At 40.9% G+C, this 20,694-nt stretch overlaps 1 protein-coding gene across 2 annotated transcripts in view; it reads right to left on the bottom strand.

The window, feature by feature from the left end:
• KCNN2 (potassium calcium-activated channel subfamily N member 2) overlaps positions 1-20,694 on the bottom strand; it is a 295,300-nt gene that overhangs the window by 37,068 nt on the left and 237,538 nt on the right. For both annotated transcript variants that reach the window (XM_073624634.1, XM_073624635.1), the window contains exon 5: positions 11,621-11,731. In XM_073624634.1, the coding sequence (XP_073480735.1) occupies positions 11,621-11,731 (111 nt within the window). The remainder of the gene's footprint in view (positions 1-11,620; positions 11,732-20,694) is intronic.

Raw genomic sequence — 20,694 nt, 5'->3', positions numbered from 1 at the left:
TAGTTCATCATATAATACAGTAAGTCTGCTCTTTCTTTCTATATGTTTACTTTCAAAACAAGTTTGTATGCTATCTATGTATAAAAGGTTCATCTGTACAAGAAACTATCAATCTTTTCAGGCTACATTGGATACACTCACAGGATCTTTTTATCTAAGAAGTCAATGAAGACAAGAAAGAAATAATTCACTAAAATACCTTATGCAAATTTAAGATTGAAAAGCATCCTCCAATAGTCACAGTGAGGAGTACTACCATCAACTCACCTTACCCACATAGCAGCTGCTGCCAATTGTAAATACAGTATATTCAGGGTCAATTTATATAGAAGGCTGTCAGCTATGGAAATATATAAACACGTAGAAGGTGTTTAAAGAAATACTACATTTTAATATTTTTTTTAGGTCTATAAGCTCAGCTGATGTTTTATCACTTTATTTTATTTATATAAAATATTTACGTTGCAACCCTGCTGTCTGGAAATTGTAAATAACAAATATCAATTTAAAATATCTAATACTTACAGTACCTGATGAAAAAAAACTGGATAACAAATGTTTTCATTGCATTTTTTTTAGTATTGAACATAATAAAGAAAGAAAACATATACATAGATTATACTGTACATTTATTTTAGGTATAATGGTACTTGAAAATAAATAATAATAAAAGGATTAATTGAAAGTGCCTCGATCATGCATGCATGACTTTCTGCAATGCCATATTTGATTATACCAGGATGGCTGGCTATCAGAAAGAAAATGCAAAATTGTTCTTCAGGCCATTCCACAGTTACTTAATGAACTGTGATGCATGATTAAACAGGGTCATAGACAAATTTTGCATGGGGTTTAACTGTAAGTAAACTCATTATACTTTATCAAAAGAAGGTAGTAATTACGCATTAGTTACTAAGGTTTTTTTTAAATCTTCCTAATTTTGAATGACAGGCTGCAATCTTTAGAAGTAAAATCGGAGGATAACATACATGTATAATGTTGATAGGTATTATTACAGTGAGGGAAAAAAGTATTTGATCCCCTGCTGATTTTTTACATTTGCCCACTGACAAAGAAATGATCAGTCTATAATTTTTAACGGCAGGTTTATTTTAACAGTGAGAGACAGAATAACAACAAAAATATCCAAAAATAACAAGAAAAAGTGCAGCGCTGGACAAATATCACAAACAGTGAGCGTGATATAACAGTGAAAAGACACCGTGCAAAAAGTGACTAATATCTACTAAAATATTGTAAATATTAAAAAATAACATCAGATGAAATGAATTCAATTAATGGTGCATATAAACAATAATGTAGAAAAACAACAAATGTAGTGAGAATAGTTCATAAAGTGAAGTCCAAACATGGGATAACCAAAGCAAGACCCCAGGTCTGTATGCCACCGTTGGTGCTGCCCGTCACCTGATAGTAAAACAATGGAGGCTTACCGGAAAGCCTGTGACCGCCCTTATTCAGGGAGGTCAAAAGAGGCTTGGTAGATTGATTGGAACCACAGAAAACGCTGCTGGGATCACACTAGCTTCCCTGGTGAGTGGCCGGTCAGCAGAAAAAGAGGGGACACCTGAAACAGCTGAATCTTATGCCTTTCTGACAGGCAAATCTTCATTTCATCGCATGTTATTTTTTAATATCTACAATATTTTAGTAGAAATTAGTCACTTTTTGCACGGTGTTTTTTCACTGTTATATCACGCTCACTGTTTGTGATATTTGTCCAGCGCTGCACTTTTTCTTGTTATTTTTGTTTTTTGTGCCCTAATATCGGGGCTATAATGCTCAGCTGCAGGATATCCTTTGCAGCTTAATAACAATAATCCATTTTTTTTATTCATGCACCTAGCGCAGTTCTTTTAAAAAATATCCAGAAAACCGCTTTTCAAAAAAGTTTTATACAGATTTTAATTTTAATGAGTGAAATAAGCATTTGATCCCCTATCGATCAGCAAGATTTCTGGCTCCCAGGTGTCTTCTATACAGGTAACAAGCTGAGATTAGGAGCACTCTCTTAAAGGGAGTGCTCCTAATCTCAGCTTGTTACCTGTATAAAAGACACCTGTCCACAGAAGCAATCAATCAATCAGACTCCAATCTCTTCACCATGGCCAAGACCAAAGAGCTGTCCAAGGATGTCAGGGAGAAGATTGTAGACCTACACAAGGCTGGAATGGGCTACAAGACCATTGCCATGCAGCTTAATGAGAGGGTGACAACAGTTGGTACGATTATTCGCAAATGGAAGAAACACAAAATAACTGTCAATCTCCCTTGGTCTGGGGCTCTATGCAAGATCTCACCTCGTGGAGTTTCAATGATCATGAGAACAGTGAGGAATCAGCCCAGAACTACATGGGAGAATCTTGTCAATGATCTCAAGGCAGCTGGGACTATAGTCACCAAGAAAACAATTGGTAACACACTACACCATGAAGACTGAAATCTTGCAGTGCCTGCAAGGTCCCTCTGCTTAAGAAAGCACATGTACAGGCCCGTCTGAAGTTTGCTAATGAACATCTGAATGATTCAGAGGGGAACTGGGTGAAAGTGTTGTGGTCAGATGAGACCAAAATCAAGCTCTTTGGCATCAACTCAACTCGCCAAGTTTGGAGGAGGAGGTGGTATGCTGCCTATGACCCCAAGAACACCATCCCCACCGTCAAACATGGAGGTGGAAACATTATGCTTTGGGGGTGTTTTTCTGCTAAAGGGACGGGACAACTTCACCGCATTAAAGGGACAATGGACGGGGCCATGTACCATCAAATCTTGGGTGAGAACCTTCTTTCATCAGCCAGGGCATTGAGAATGGGTTGTGGATGGGTATTCCAGCATGACAATGACCCAAAACACATGGGCAAGGCAACAAAGGAGTGGCTTATTAATGTCCTGTAGTAGCCTAGCCAGTCTCTAGACCTTAATCCCATAGAAAATATGTTGAGGTAGCTGAAGGTTCGAGTTACCAAATGTCAGCCTCGAAACCTTAATGACTTGGAGAGGATCTGCAAAGAGAAGTGGGACAAAATCCCTCCTGAGATGTGTGCAAACCTGGTGGCCAACTACAAGAAGTCTGACCTCTGTGATTGCTAACAAGGGTTTTCCCACCAAATATTAAGTTATGTTTTGTGAAGGGGTCAAATACTTATTTCACTTATTAAAATGCAAATCAATGTATAACTTTTTCAAAATGCGTTTTTCTGGATTTTTTTGTTGTTATTCTGTCTCTCACTGTTAAAATAAACCTACCATTAAAATTATAGACCGTATAGATCATTTGTTTGTCAGTGGGCAAACATACAAAATCAGCAGGGGGATCAAATACGTTTTTCCCTTACTGTAAATACTGCACTAAGGCTCCTGTATAAGTCCAAATAAGTACTAGTTACTATGTGGTGCACATATCCCATAAAATAGACAACAAATCTTTACCATCCCTGACTGAAAAAAATACTTTTTGATTTGTGTCTCACACTCTCCCCCTCCCAGACACTACAGCTCACAGTGAGAATATTTCAGCAACAGAGGGAGGGCTGCAAACCAGAATTCAGTAAGCAGGACTTGGTGTGGCCAGGTACTGATTCAAGTTACAGGCTTGTAAAACAGCACTGACAATGGTGACAGCCACATCTTCTGCAACATTTTCTCATCTCACTGAAGTGCAAGCAGGCACAGTCTATAAAAGAGTTTCAACTCTGCTCTGTATTTAGGAGCAGTGCAGCATTGTTGCTACACCATCAGCTGCATGTGGTGTACTTCAAGCAGTATTAAACCCAAAAGCAAACATTTCCTATATTGCAGCTGAGCAATTCTTAGTTGTGATGGCTGTATTAGTTTCCTTTTTTAGGCTTTCTTTCTTCTATTTTCATCTGGTGATCCAGCCTGCAAGTCTGTTGTTTTTCACAAGCTCAAGCTCACCAGCAGAATGTATCAGTTTATATGGCAACCCACATACCACTGGCAGGGGTGATGAAAATGATCAGCTTTTTATTTTATTCATGTAAAACCTTTATCCCAAAAGGAAAAAAAACTGATTGCTGTAACTGATTATAAAGTGTGTGCTGGAGCTTCGCTTCAATTTGTTAGTGTATTTTAATCTGCTAATATATTTAACACTACCCTCCACCCCAGAGTGACAATACTGTTGTCTTCTGTGCCTCCTGTGCTCATTCATCCAGAGTTGTGTCTCACTAATAATGGAGGTGTGTTACTGTTCAGATCACCAGGTGAAAGCGGAGGGGAAAACCAAGGTCCTTCTTTAAGCAATTATGATGGGCCTTTTTTGACCTTTGGCAGGGGAAACAATCAAATCACGGGTGTCTTTTGACTTATTACATAGATGTAGATTAGGTAGAGGAGTGGGTCATAACTAATTATATATTCCTATGCTAAGGATGGTAACCAAAGTGAATTAACCAAATCCCTGGCTGCTGCTCCGTTAAGGTACTGTACCTTTAAATTACATACATAGGTGTTTGGAGCCGTACCTGGTTACATAAAAATCCCCACTTGTGTACTTGTGATTAATACATTTGCAATAAGCAATTAAACAAATTTCGCAATAAACAATTGAAAAAACTGATTATGTGAAATTATGTGAAATAAACCTCGATCATCTGACGCGTTTCGCCCCTCCCACAGAGCATTATCAAAGGCTTTGCTGAGTGGTTTGATGTACTTATTTATATACTTCAAATTCGTCCTTCTACAAAACTGGATGTAGACCGCAGGTGGTGATGTTCTCTCTGTCCGGTGAGACACACATTGATGCAAACTTTCGATTCAGCTTTTTGCTTACATTTCTTCATGCACAAGTGAGTGTAACTGTTTAACTTTGCCAATTATTTTAATAAACGGAATTATGCTATTTGGATCTTTTTTCCATCCTTTTTATGTCCGCCTATGAGTAAAAATACTGCGTTATGGCTCACCACTGTGAAACAAAATCAGCAAGAAGCACTACAAGTTCCAGCATATCCAGTATAAATTAAAGCACTTGTGACTTTTATAATATAGGGGTCCACACCAGTCAGTGAGTGAGTGGGGACACTGAAGGGGAGCACAATTTGCACTTTATTTAAAGAGACAGTACCTGGCACTTTAAAAATTGCACGATTGATCATCATATTCTGAATGAATGAAGATGCAAGGATATGGACTAATTTATGAATGACACATGTTTATTCATGTTTTTAACCATTCTTTATTTCACATCATTTTACATCAGTTTTTTCAATTGTTTATTGCAAAATTGGTTTGATCGCTTCCGAACTTAACGCTTTACTAGAAGGCCATGGCCCTGGTGCTGATTTTGAATTGACGCCATGATGTCACAACTGAACTCTGGGTCCCACTGGAGAAAATGATGGTGGGTAGACATCTGGCGGGGGCACCATGGATCCTATCGGTTGACAGGGGACTCTCAGACTGGATATCTCCTTTGACTTGCCAAATGCTTGCTGCGTGGAACAGACTAAATGAGGCAGGCCAATTAGCATCTTCACCATCTCCCTTAGTACTCTTAGGGGGATTTCCTTGGTTTTTTGCCAGGTGAAGATGACCAGTTTTTCTGCTCCTGGGGGACGGAGATAACTGCTGTGCAAAATTTGCCCCTTGATGTACTTCAGCCCCTTTATGGAATGTTCCTACTAGCGAACTGGAGATATCTCCAGCTGGCAGTCTTTTTTAATAGGTTTGGACATGACCTGTGACCACAAGACTCACTGTCCCCATTTGAATCACTGTGGGTGAAACTCCTAGATTCTGGGCATCTCTTTTCCCACATGTACAAGCTTGTATTAAGTGTGCAATCGGTGTCCACCCCCTATTATATTAGAGAATGGGAAAAAGAGCTGGACTTGGAGTTTACTCCATCTCAAATCCAGAAAATGTTTCAGCTGACGCATACTGCCTCCATTAGTACTTGTACTCAGGAATCTTCTTACAAATTCCTCGCAAGTGTCAGAAACCATGAACCAGACCAATACAGAAGTACAGTAAAATCACACTTGTTTATTAATAAAAATAAAAAGGGAAATAGAGTAAGCGTAGTCAAAGCATAGCCAGCGTCCAGTAACCGGATCGGGTAAGTCAGCCAAGCCAGAGTTCAGTAACCAGAAAGGGTAATCAGCCAAGCCAGAGTTCAGTAACCAGATTGGGTAATCAGCCAGGCCAGAAGTCAGGGATCCAAGTAGAGGAACCGCAAGATGAGAGCTGGCAATTAGTTGACAGCTGAGCGGCCAGCTCAGAGAAGGAAGGGCTGAGCCAGCCCTGACAGTACCCCCTCCTCAACGAGCCCTCCGCCTCGGAGGACCACTGGGCTTGAGGGAAAAACATCTATGGAAATCGCGAAGGAGGGCAGGGGCATGTATGTCTTCCAATGCACCAAGTACTGTATGCACCCACGAAACCTATGGGAGTCAACAATGGATTATACCTCATACTCCTCATGGTTCTCAACCTGTATAGGGTGAGGACGTGGCACCGAGGTGGTAAAACGGTTGCGGACCAACGGTTTCAATAAGAAGACATGAAACACATTTGAGATGGGCATACTAGGAGGAAGGTCCAACGCGTAAGCCACTGGGTTAATCCTGCAAAGGATACGGAAAGGCCCAATAAACCGAGGTGCGAACTTCAGTGAGGGAACACGAAGTCGAAGGTTGCGAGATGACAGCCAGACTCTGTCCCCAACCTAGTAGGAAGGCGCAGGCAGGCGTCTGCGGTCAGAATAGAGTTTGTACCTATAATTAGCATGATGCAAAGCCTCCTGGACTTGTGCCCAAGTGGAATGAAGACCACGGAGATGCTCCTCTAACGCAGGAATACTCTGCGGAACAAACAAGTCAGGCAACATGGAAGTTTGGAAACCATAATTCGCCATAAATGGAAATAATCAGGAGGCAGAATTCAAGGCACTGTTGTGAGCAAACTCTGCCCATGGTAATAGGTCTGACCAGTTTTTATGATGGTCAGAAATATAGCAACGTAGGAATTGCTCCAAGGACTGATTGGCTCACTCTGCGGCCCCATTAGACTGCGGGTGATACGCAGAGGAAAAAGCAAGCTGAATTCCCAACTGCACACAAAAGGTTCGCCAGAACCAGGAGACAAACTGACTGCCCCTGTCCTGGGTAGCCCATGTAAGCGAAAGATCTCCTGAGCAAAAATGGAATACAATGACACATCTTTGAGAACCAGTCAACCACTATAAGGATAACAGTGTTGCCTTGGGAGTTGGGCAACTCCACAATGAAATCCATAGACAGGTGGGTCCAGGGTCTCTCTCCTTTGGGTATGGGTTGTAGGAGGCCCACTGGAAGGTGTCGTGGAGTCTTACTTTGACCACACATGGAACAGGCAGCTACAAAGGCAGTTACATCAGCACGTAGACTAGGCCACCAGAATTGTTGGGAAATGGCCCGAACGAGTTGATTCCTCCCAGGGTGGCCAGCTGCCTTGGGAGAATGGTAAGTCTGGAGTACGGCAGTACAGAGACACTCTGGGACAAAGCAGCGGTCACAAGGTTTCTCAGGAGGAGCATCAACCTGAGCAGCAAGAATTTTGTCACCCAAAGGAGAAGTAAGACTGGTGTGAACTGTAGCCAGAATACGATCAGGAGGAATCACAGGAACTGGAACCGACTCCAACTTGGAAGTGGAGGAAAATTGTCGTGAAAAGGTGTCAGCCCTTACATTCTTAGTACCGGGTAAGAATGAGACAATGTAATTGAAACTTGACAAGAAAAGAGCCCATCGCGCCCTTCTGGGAGAGAGGCGTTTAGCCTCAGACAAGAATGTGAGATTTTTATGGTCAGTAAGAATGAGAACCGGCACAGTAGTACCTTCGAGGAGATGTCTCCATTCTTTCAGGGCTAAAATGATCGCTAACAGCTCTCTGTCACCAATCTCGTAACTGCACCCCGCAGGTGACAATTTCTTGGAAAAGTAGCCACAAGGATGCATAGCACTCTCAGAGGTGGGACGTTGAGACAGAAGGGCGCCAACTCCAGTCTCAGAAGCATCAACCTCAAGGAGAAAAGGTAATGTAGGATCAGGATGTGCCAACACAGGAGCAGAAACAAAGGCAGCCTTGAGACTCTCAAAGGCCTTAATGGATTCTGGAGACCAACTCTGTGGGTTGCCGTCTTTTCTGGTCATATCAGTCAGGGGCTTGACCAGAGACGAGAAGTTATGAATAAACTTCCGATAATAGTTGGCAAATGCGGCAGAGGACATAAACCCATGGGTCAAGGCCACTGTAGGACTGCCGAAAGTTTCTCTGGGTCCATCGAAAAACCAGCAGTGGAAATGACATAGCCCAGGAATTTAACCTGTTCACGATGGAACTCACACTTTTCCAGTTTACAATAGAGATTGTTCTCTCTTAGTTTCTGAAGCACACAACAGACATCTGTGTGGTGGCTCTCCAGGGACTTGGAAAATATGAGGATATCATCGAGATAAACCACCACACATAACTGCAACAAATCTCGGAGGACATCATTAATAAATTCCTGGAAAACTGCCGGGGGCGTTACAAAGGCCAAAAGGCATTACGAGGTACTCATAATGGCCTTTTCTGGTATTAAGCGCAGTTTTCCACTCGTTGCCCTCCTTAATCCTCATGAGATTGTAAGCCTCTCTCAAATCAAGCTTCGTGAAAAACGTTGCTCCCTTGAGACGGTCAAATAACTCAGTAATCAATGGAATCGGGTAGGCATTCTTATTCGTGAAACGATTGGCACGCCTATAATCAATACAAGATCTCAGTTCACCGTAACTCAAGACAACAGGTTTTTACGTCTACCATAGAGGGTTAGCCCAGGCCAAGGCTCTCTCAGAAAGCAAAGATATCATAAAACCTACTTTTCTTATGTCCGTGGCAAACGCCTGGGGCAGCATCTCAAAGTATATCTCAACCTGATTGAGAAACCCTCTGCATTGAACTGGATTGCCCCCAAATCGCTGAGGAAGCAGAGCAGAACCAGACATGCCTCTTATAGAGGTAATACTTGAGGCGGGTGCCTGCACAGAGACTGGCGCAGCAGCAGGGACGACCTGCGACTCAAGTTGTACCTGAGCAGCCACAGTGGGGATTACAGGTGAGCTGTGTGACTCAGGAGCGTTTGTAACGCCATGGCAAATTGATCCATGAGGTGATCTTGCTTAGCCAATCTGGAAAAAATATTACCAACAAGTGGATTGACTGTATCTTCTGAATTCATGGCCTTCGCCTACTGTCAGAAACCATGAACCAGACCGAGACAGAAGTACAGTAAAATCATACTTAATAAAAATAAAAAGGTAAATAGAGTAAGCGTAGTTAAAGCATAGCCAGAGTCCAGTAAGCAGATCGGGTAGTCAGCCAAGCCAGAGTTCAGTAACCAGATCGGGTAATCAGCCAGGCCAGAAGTCAGGGATCCAATTAGAGGAACAGCAAGCAGGATAAGGAGCCAGAAGGGATGTCAGCAAGCCAGTCTTTAAACAGGAATGCAGGAGATTGTTTCTTGTGATTTGACCAAGGCGAAGGCAGAGATGAAGTGAGTGGGACAGCTTTAAGTAGGCAGGTCAGACGAGCAGGATCAGGAACAGCTGGGTAACTGTGGAGAGAGATGAGAGCTGGCAATTAGCTGACAGCTGAGTGGCCAGCTCAGAGAAGGAAGGGCTGAGCCAGCCCTGACAACCAGATGGTAAAGAACCCATTCCCCTCTGGCACAGATGTTCCCTGCTACTGACCATCGTTGTTTGTGAGGCACATTTTTACATCTTTGGTGGTCATGCCCCAAGATTAAGGCCTTTTGGGAACAAATCACCCCTTGTATTAAAAAAACTGACCCTTACACCCACAGCAAGTACCCCCTTGCAATTTCTATTACATGATACCTCCTTGTCTGTTAAATCCTATAAGAAAAGTATTATTCCCCACTTGCTTAATGCAGTGAAATCTCTTATTCCACGTTTTTGGAAACAAGCCACCTATCCCTCTTTACTAGATTGGAAGAGAGAGGTGGATAAGATCAAGGAAGCTGAACACTGGGAGCACTCAATTAAAAACCAGCAGGATAAATTCAAGTATACTTGGGCAGGATGGATGTACTACTCCACTGAGATACCTAAATGTTTATTTGGCACAACCCCATGCCTAGTATCCCCACAGACCATTATTGCTGATCTCTTGTAAGACACAACCCCAGATTTATTCTAATGCCGCATACACATGGTTGGATTTTCCGACGGGAAATGTTCGATGGGAGCTTGTTGTCGGAAATTCCGACCATGTGTAGGCTCCATCGGACATTTCCCATCGGAATTTCCGACATACAAAATTTGAGATCTGGATCTCAAATTTTCCGACAATAAAATCAGTTGTTGTAAATTCCATGCATGCACGGAATCAAGCAGAAGAGCCGCACTGGCTATTGAACTTAATTTTTCTCGGCTCGATCAGAATTTCCGTCAAGATTTGTGTGACTGTGTGTATGAAAGACAAGTTTGAGCCAACATCCGTCGGAAAAAAAAAATGGATTTTGTTGTCGGAATGTGTGATCGTGTGTATGCGGCATTAATGTAGGTTTATCCTTCATAATAGGTCTCTTGTGTTGCTTTTTTTTTTTTTGGGTGTCACAATACATCTCAAACACCTTGGTACTGTCATTACTTTGGCTGTATTGATGACTATGTTCTATTGACTTACACAGCATTTATGTTACAACATAATTGATCATGTGGGTTGTGTACTAAGGAATGCTTTACCTCTAGTTGCATACAGCCTACTTCTCATGTATGTGACTTTTATGATGTTTTTTTTTGTCTATTTTGTATTAAAAATTTTTAATAAAAACATGATTATAAAAAAAAACAAAAAAAAGAGGAGAATAATCCAAAAGAAAAGAAACCTAATGCAGCCACCACATCTAACGATCCTTAAAGTGGAGTTCCAGCCTGGGGAAAAAAATTAAAAGTCAGCAGCTACAAATTTTGTAGCTGCTGATTTTTAATTTAAGGACACTTACCTTTTCAGGGAGCCAGCAATGTCGGCACCCCAAGCCGATTCGTCCATCAGCTGCAGGCGCCGGCATTGCGAGTAAGGGAAACTGGCAGTGAAGCCTTCAGGCTTCACAGCCGGGTTCCTATTGCGCATGCGTGAGTCACGCGGCACCTTCTGAATGGTCCTGTTGTCTTCTGGGACACACACAGTTCCCAGAAGGCAACAGGGGGGAAGGAAGATAGCTGGACAAAACCACGGAAATGACGTACCTCGCTGCGGCGACATGGGATGGAAGTCCTGAAGAAAACATGCAAAAAAGGTACCAAAAAGAAAAAAATAAATAAAAATATCTAAAAACGAGGGGGGGTGGGGTCATCAATTGTTTGAGAGTTCTCTTTTTGCCTGGCACTCCGCTTTAAGTTGCAATAAAAATACATTTTTGGTTTTGGGTTTAATACCGCTATCACTAGCAGGCTCAACAGCTACTGTACTTGTGGGACTTTGCAGAGGAACAAAGAGACGTCTGCAGGTGTAGATAACATTATAATTAGGTGCTTAAAGCACATATTTTTTATATATAAACTATTGTTTATGTTGTAATTTATACACTTACTCTTTTAGTGAGCTGTGTATCCATCATGAAGTTATGGACATGTTTCTCTGCTTTGGTAAGTTCTAGCTTTCTTGCGACCACAGCTACAACGAGGGCAGTGCAGCCAGCACCCTGTAAACAATAAGAATAAGAGATTTTCATTCCATGGTTATATAATAAAGAGAATATGTCACAAAAGAGTCTCTGGATTATTTATTTTATAGAATACAAAATGTGGGAAAATGATCTCCCATGCTGAGGCACACAGAAGGTTAAAAGTCCTGAATAAAATGCTAAAAATGTAGATAAAAGACACAAATGGAACCAATTTCCACTGTAAATTACACAGCAATGGCAGCATGAATTTAAAAAGTGTAAGCAGTTTCTGCAGTGTGCCACTCCCATCCATGGCACTTGTCATCTTGCCTCTCATGGGGCAGCCTTGTTGTAAAGTAAAAAGTGACAGAAAAAATTAAACAAGTTATAAGTTAAACAAGCTTTTTAAAAGTTAAAATAATGAGGCTTTATATTGCTTTATTGCAGGGCAAATAATATATATTAATATATATATATATATATATATATATATATATATATATATATATATAATTCTTATGTTAGAGTGCACACAGACACTTAGAATCAAAGTGGATGCCAGTCAATAGAACCAGGTCTTTTCATGTATGTCTGGCACTAAAAAATAAGCACCAGTAACCCGGGTATGGCACAGAAAAAAACATTAAACCAATATCTGATCATAGCAATAACATTATGTTACACTGACGTCCCATTACAGTTGTCTAATAGTCTATATAATAAATGCTGCTAAAGTCAAAATCTAAGAAAAAAAAAAAAATCTGCCATCATCCGGGTAAATATATATATTCATGACAGGCTTACTCTGCTCTTGAGAACTCACTCACTACCCCAGCATGCAGCAAGACTCCTGGTTGGCGCTAAATGTTCACGTTTATTTTAAGGGGGCTCTCTAATGTTCTTTTAGATGTACATATAAAAGAAATCAACTTGATGCAAATATTTTTCTTGTATGTTTCTATGATTGAAGTGCTTGTAAACCCTTACAAATACACAATGAAGTGACTAGCCTCAGGTGAAACACAGAGATGAAAAACATGTTGTGCCTGTTTGCAGCCCTCCATCCTCTGCAGCTGTTCAAAGTACAGAATTTACACCGCATCTCTCAGCTTCCAGAGGCAGAGGGTGGGGATCTTATGTCACACACTGCACAGCATAGAGCAGGAAGCTAAGTGTAATCTGACACCTGAGTGGAGGGAAAGAACACACCCGCCACTACAGAGTCTCATAGGGAAACATACACAATGTCTGTGTGCTGGGGGGGGGGGGTCTCACAAGAATGTTTGGTGTTGATATATTCTGTCAGAAGTGACATACTATAGAAGGATATGCTTTTTTTATTTTTATTTTCAAGAGTTTACAACAACTTTAATTTGCATTTATATATATTTGTTTCTATTTCCACACACTGCAAACCTGTAAAGTGGACCAATGAAATAAAAACAATACACTTCCTGTGTGGCTGATATGCTATCTTAGCATCTGTTCAGGAAACTGTTATTGAGAAAAATAAGCAAGCTGCCATGACTGACTTAAAGGGGTTGTAAACCCTCAAGGTTTTTCACCTTAATGCATTCTATTTTTTAACAAACCTTTACATATCATTTACATATCAAGCTGGACAGATTAAAATTTACGGAGTTCAGCAGAGACGGGCACATTTTTATCGATGTGTGGCTGATCCTGTTCAAAAGTATACAGCTGCTGATCAGCGGCAGATCTCGCTGTCAGAATACAATGTCCAAGGGTTTTTTCTTTTTTTTTGTGGGGGGGGGGGTGTTATTCCTTCATCCACCTCATTCGTGCGGATGAAGGAATCTATTAGGTTTTTTTTCATTCAGCCAGCGAACTACCCATCCATGGCAAGCTTTACTATTGAAAATGGCCTTTCTCAGGTTTATAATACTTTCTGTTTCACTAGCTCAGAAAAAACATCCAATGAGTAAAATCAGAATGTTTGATCTATATACACTATTCGGCCAAAAGTTTGTGAACACTCCTCCAAATGATTGAGTTCAGGTGTTTTCAGTTATGAATACTACAGCTCACAATGGCATTTTAGATAATTGTAAGCTTTCAACTTTGTGGTAACAGTTTACGGAAGACCCTTTCCTGTTTGAGTATTACTGTGCCCTCATGCTCAGGGCTATATTGACATGGTTTGATGAGTTTTAGGTGGGGGAAATTAAGTGAATAAAAACAATAAAAAATTACTGCGCTTCCCTATACCCCCCAGCTGCAGTTCTCATTCATAGGTAGGAATCAAATAAGTAAAGCAGTCAATAGAACCGCGCTAGAAATCTTGTAGTGAATATAATCCCATCAACTAAATACCTTGATAATAATGTTATAAACAAAACAACATAATATAATCTAAACCCAAATAATGTCACAACATGATCGTGATTAATATTGAAAATTAGATAATGTGACTGTGAAAAAATAAAAAAAGAAATGATATAAAAGAAGGGAATAAGTCCGTGACTATTGGTGACTTCAAAAAAAATTGTCCTTATTGCAGATGATTTCGCCAGTAGTGATTAAAGGCTTGATAAACAAAAAACACCACGTGGGAAAGATCCACCACCTATAAGGATGTATGCTTACCAAAGGCAAGCTTTCATAAAGCCTGTATATGGAATCCACTCAGCGGGGGACACCACCAACGGTCACAGCATAGAGGGAGGATCGCCTGAAACTTCTCCACCATACAAGCCAAAAACTCAGCATGAGGAACCCAGGGGAATAAAAGACACATCCTCCATAGTGTGAAACCGTATGAATATTTAATAAATAAAAAATGAAAGTAGCACACTCACATTTAAAATCTCGATAACAGCATGTAATGTAAATCAGCCGGCTGGCCTGCATGCACCCGTTCACAGTGGGGTAAAAACGATGACGTCAGCGCGTCTACCTTCCGACGTACGTTTCATCCTATTGGACGTTGTCATATATATATATATATATATATATATATATATATATATATATGTATATAAAACGTAGATTTTAAATGTGAGTGTGCTACTTTCATTTTTTATTTATTAAATATTCATACGGTTTCACACTATGGAGGATGTGTCTTTTATTCCCCTGGGTTCCTCATGCTGAGTTTTTGGCTTGTATGGTGGAGAAGTTTCAGGCGATCCTCCCTCTATGCTGTGACCGTTGGTGGTGTCCCCCGCTGAGTGGATTCCATATACAGGCTTTATGAAAGCTTGCCTTTGGTAAGCATACATCCTTATAGGTGGTGGATCTTTCCCACGTGGTGTTTTTTGTTTATCAAGCCTTTAATCACTACTGGCGAAATCATCTGCAATAAGGACTATTTTTATTTGAAGTCACCAATAGTCACGGACTTATTCCCTTCTTTTATATCATTTCTTTTTTTATTTTTTCACAGTCACATTATCTAATTTTCAATATTAATCACGATCATGTTGTGACATTATTTGGGTTTAGATTATATTATGTTGTTTTGGGGAAATTAAGTGGCCTGCACAAAGTCCAAATGTCAGCCTTTATGAACATTTTTGGGAAGAACAGGAACACTGATTTTGAGCCAGGACATCTTGTCCAACATCAGTACTTGACCTCACAAATGCTCTTTTTGCGGAACACATTTCCGGAAGAGACACTCCAAGAATGAGTAGCAAGGCTTCTATAAAGAGTGGAGGCTGTTATAGCCACAAAGGAGGAGGGGGGGGGATTGCAGGGTGGCATGACTCCACATTAGTGCCCATTTTTTTGGAAAGGGATGTTCAACATGCTCAAATAGATGGTCAGGGCATGACAAACTTTGGCCATATAGTGTACTTGTTTGTAGGTCAGGGGTTCAAATTATTGAAGACAGGAACAACCAGGAAACTACAATATTCAAAATAAGAGATATACAATGGCACACTACATAACTCACCCAGTACAGGTTTACTTAAAAGAGAAGTATGGGGTTTAGTTTTTTTCAGATTCATACAACACTGAGAATCGAGCGATCAAAGAACACGAATCGCTCAGTTCTCAGAGCTCTCTGCGAGATTTGGGCTGTGGAGGGGGCATACAAGCTTTGGCTGTACTTCTCCTTTAAATAAATCCACAAGTAATTGCAAACTGAGTGACTGCTCCTTCTACAATAGTGGCCAATCTACAGGCCTTGCTGTTTCATACAACACAAATAGGAAAGGGTAATAAATGTCCAAAAAAGATTGTAGTACATGTAAAAAAAGATTAGCTTAGCATAAATATTATTTGGTAATAAATATTTTTAAAAAAAGTTTATCTATATAGTTTATAATTAGTTATATACATTGGGGCAACCATTTGCTAATGACAAATGCAATCAGTTCTTCCTGCATCCTCTTATCTAGCGAAACATCCCCAATGCCTTTGACATTTCCTTAGGCCTCAGACCACATGTACTACGGAAGCAGCATTCTTTTTAATCAAGACAAACAAGAGATTTTTTACTTAAAATAATGTGATTTGGTAACATTATCATGTTCGGCAATGATTCATGTGAAGTGTAATCGATAGATCAACTCGTTGCTTCTATCTATTCTAAGCTATATGTTAGAGTAGTATTTCTCAATGGGAGATTCTGCAGTAATTCACTGCTGCAGTGGATACATATCCACCCAACAGTGCCTTGACTGTGTATGTAGTAGCACAAGGGTGCCTTAATACCCAATGGTACTTCTATTGTACTATGGTACTCCTAAGTTTCAGCTTCTGAGGTCATAGAACAGAGCAGTGTAGGATGACACGAGTGGTATACACAGCCAGCAGTGTGGGATGGCAGGACTACTGTATGTAATTAGTTATGGTGTTAATATATCGGTTTCTCATTATTATGTGTCCTAATTCTCTGATAGCTATTGATTTGTCTCCATATTCAGCATATGCATTGTTTGCATATCCAGGATATGTATGTTTCGCTATGTTCCAGTTATGTTACGTTGCATAATTGCATCACGTGATGTCTTTTCTATGTGGATTATAACAGTATTATATTCTGTATATATTTGGTTTCATGGGTTCAGATGTCATGATAAAACCTGTATAGGTGTGATGATACCATTGTACATGATCAGTGAGGGGGATTTCTTTAAGGGTCCTTCAATGTGCAGTTAAATGCATTTTTCCTTATAGATTAATGCAGGTAACTGAAATGACACACAGATAGTTTTCTGTGTGTCAAGTTCAAACCAGAACAATTCACATATGATGTTTCTCTGTGTTCCAGATCTGTGTGATATTATGCAACTTGTGCAACACGCCTCTCTGGATAGCCCTGTATGTAATTGCACAGCAAGTCCAGTGCACCGCACTTCAGAGCAGTGACATGAATGAAGTTACATAGTTAGTCAGGCTAAAAAAAAGACACAAGTCCATCTAGTTCAACCAATAAACCAATAAAAGGTAAAAAAACAAACAAAAAAAATGATACAATCCCATATCCACAGTTGATTCAGAGGAAGGCAAAAAACCCCAGCAAAGCATGGTCTAATTTGTTCCAGCAAGCTACCGAGTTAGCCAGAACCAGGGAGTCTATTCCACATTTTCACAGCTGTTACTGTGAAGAAACCTTTCGGTATTTGGAGATTAAATCTCGACTCTTCCAGATGTAAAGAGTGCCCCCTTGTCCTCTGTGATGACCTTATAGTGAATAACTCAACACCAAGTTCACTATATGGACCACCTATGTATTTGCACATGTTGATCATATCCCCCCTTAATCTCCTCTTCTCAAGAGAGAATAAATTCAGTTCCTCTAATCCATCCTCATAGCTGAGCTCCTTCATGCCTCTTATCAGTTCGGTTGTTCTCCTCTGCACTTTCTCCAGTTCCCTGATATCCTTTTTGTGAACTGGTGCCCAAAACTGAACTGCATATTCCAGATGAGGTCTTAAGGGGGAAATGTATCTCTCTCTCTCGCTGGAGTCCATACCTCCCTTAATACAAGAAAGGACTTTGCTTGCTTTGGAAACAGGAGCTTGGCATTGCATGTTAATTTTAAGCTTACAGTATGATCTACCAAAACCCCCAGATCCTTCTCCACCATTGATTCCTCCAGTTGTACTCCCCCTAATATGTATGGTGCATGCATATTCTTAGCCCCCAAGTGCATAACTTTACATTTATCAACATTAAACCTCATTTGCCACACAGTTGGCCAATTAAACAGTGCAGTGAGGTTGGCTTGTAAGTTGGAGACATCCTGTAAATGACCTTATTCCACTGCATAGCTTGGTGTCACCTGCAAACACTGAAATGGTACTTTTAACCCCAGACCCTATATCATTTATAAAGATATTAAAAACTAAGGGTCCCAACACTGAACCTTGGGGTGTATCACTAACAACCCTAGACCATTCAGAGTATGAATCATTAACCACTACTCTCTGAATACGGTCTTTTAGCCAGTTTTCTATCCATTTACAAACAGATTTTTCCAGACCTGTAGAAAAACACTTTTGCAAAATCCAAATATACCACGTCCACAGCCACCCCTCTGTCCAAGGTTTTACTTACCTCTTTATAAAAAGAAATCAGATTTTTCTGACATCTTCTGTCTTTCATGAATCCATGCTGTCTGTTGCTTAAAATACTTTTTTCCATAAAGAACTCATCTATATAGTCTTTTATTAAACTTTTCAGTATCATCCCAACTATGGTCCCTTTTTGAATTTAGGCACTGCATAGGCCTTATGCCAATCCAGTGGTACTATCCCAGTCACTAAAGACTCCCTAAAAATTTGAAACAATGGCTTTGAAATGACATAGATCAATTCTTTTAGGATCCGTGGGTGCATGCTATCTGGTCCAGGTGCTTTATCCACATTTATTCTGTCAAAATATTTCTGGAACATATCACTTTTGAGCCATTGTGATTCATTTGGGGCTGTTTCAATACCATCCCCATCATGGACATTTTTTTATGTCTAATGGGGACTATCTAGAAATGTTAATTGTGCATAAGCCATGAAAAATTTACCTTTTATGTGGAATTTTTCCTGCAAAATATCAGTGTGAGTTCATTATATCTTTGCACTGCATACTAATGAAGAGAGTGTTTTTCCACTGACATCCAACACTGAGTGGGTTTTGCACAAAATACTAATGCAGAGTGGGTTTTGCACTGATAACAAATGCAAAATGGGTTTGTGCTGAACAGCAATATAGAGTTGGTTTTACACTTACCCCCCAATGCACTGAAGGTATTGCACTGAGCACTAATGCAGAGCAGGTTTTGGACTGAACACCAGTGCAGAAGTTTGTACTAACAGGCCTCTGGCACACTGCTGCTTGAAAATGTTCAGCTTTCTTCTGACTGTAATTGTCTTGAATGTACAATGTTGGACCCCATAAAAGTCAGTCTTTACAATGAAAGCTACCTATCCATGGGTTTTACATAGACTGATGATCTAAACTGGCCCATTGTGACTTGTTTGTGGCTAACAACTTACAAATACAGTAATGGCTCCATCAAAATTGAAAAGACACTTCACTACAAATCACATCCCTCTGGCATCTAAACAGCTAGTGGAATGTAAAAACACGCAAAGTACAGCTTCTGTTAAATAAAAAACAAAAATCTGAAAAAAGGAACAGGAAACAAGCTGTTTCTTGATAGAACATATTACCCAGAAAAGGAAAAGTCATATCGTTTGTGAAAAAATTTTCAGAACATAAAATTAAAAATGCTAGAAGTAGATGCAGTGAGAGGAAATGAAAAAGTTCCATTCCATAGGCGCATGCGCGGCGGCACCTAACATGGACGCCTAGTCCGGGAGCTCCGTCCCGCTCCAGCAGCTACGGCCTCACAGAGCGCAGACCGAACGGCATCAGCCGACTGGATTCACCCCCCACGTGTGGGAGACAACCCGGGGACCGTCCACATGTACTCCGGAGCGGTAAGACGCAACCTACAGCCCGCTTTTGAAGCCTCACCGGCCCGGCCTGAAACAGCTAAGATGGCGGCGGCCCCTTACTGTGTCACCTCAGATACTACACAGAACTCGCGGCCCGCGTCCTCCCCCTCTCTACTGCAGCAAGACAACCTTGCACACAGCACTGCCCTGGGCCTCAACTCCCCTGCCTCTACCGAATCCCTATTAGGACGCTGTACGGCAGGTGCAGACTTCTCCCCTATGGAAGCAGGCCCTCCCCAGTCACAACAACTACTACAGCCCGGGGACTCGGGCCTACATCTGCCTGTTGATGTTGCGGATCTCTTTGAGAAATTTGCAGTTCTCCTGGACAGGGGATTAATTAATACTGCTAATAGGATCACTAATGATATCAAAGCAGATCTACAGAATATTGGATCCCGCATAGAAATAATTGAAACACACCTGGAAGCCACCACATCCAGAACAAATCAGAATACTGCCTGCATACAGATTCTCCAAGAACAGCTTGAAACTGCGCATGCAAAGATTGACGACCTGGAGAACAGGAATCGAAGGTATAACTTCAGAGTGAGGGGACTCCCTGAGTCTTATAAAGACATACCAGTCACAATACAAGCTTTCATTAAGGAATTACTTCCTGACACCCCACAGCACAAATTGGAGTTAGACCGAGCTCATAGGGCTCTCAAACCACCTAGAGCAGACGGTCTTCCACGTGACGTCGTGGTCAAACCCCATTTTTACTCCATCAAGGAGGAAATAATGCGGAAATCCAGAACAATGCCTAAAATCATCTTTCAAGGCCACCAATTGCAAATTTTTGCAGATCTCTCCCCATCCACTATACAAAAGAGGAGAGCCCTGAAACCACTCCTCCAAATCCTAATGGACAAGGATATCAAGTATTGGTGGTTATTTCCGTTTCAGCTAAAATTCATCTGGAAGGGCAAAGCATACACTTTCGGCTCGCTTCAAGAGGGTGAAAAGGTTCTGCTTCAACTGGGCCTCATCAGCCAGGACTTTAACTCTACAGCGTCGGGATCAAATCCAAATTCAACGAAAAGACAACTTCCAACCAGCCCTCTG

Source organism: Aquarana catesbeiana, linkage group LG01 (assembly GCF_042186555.1).
Source record: "Aquarana catesbeiana isolate 2022-GZ linkage group LG01, ASM4218655v1, whole genome shotgun sequence".
NCBI classification, from domain to species: domain Eukaryota; kingdom Metazoa; phylum Chordata; class Amphibia; order Anura; family Ranidae; genus Aquarana; species Aquarana catesbeiana.
The sequence above is the reverse complement of the archived record's forward strand: the minus strand, read 5'-3'. Positions and strand labels throughout refer to the sequence as shown.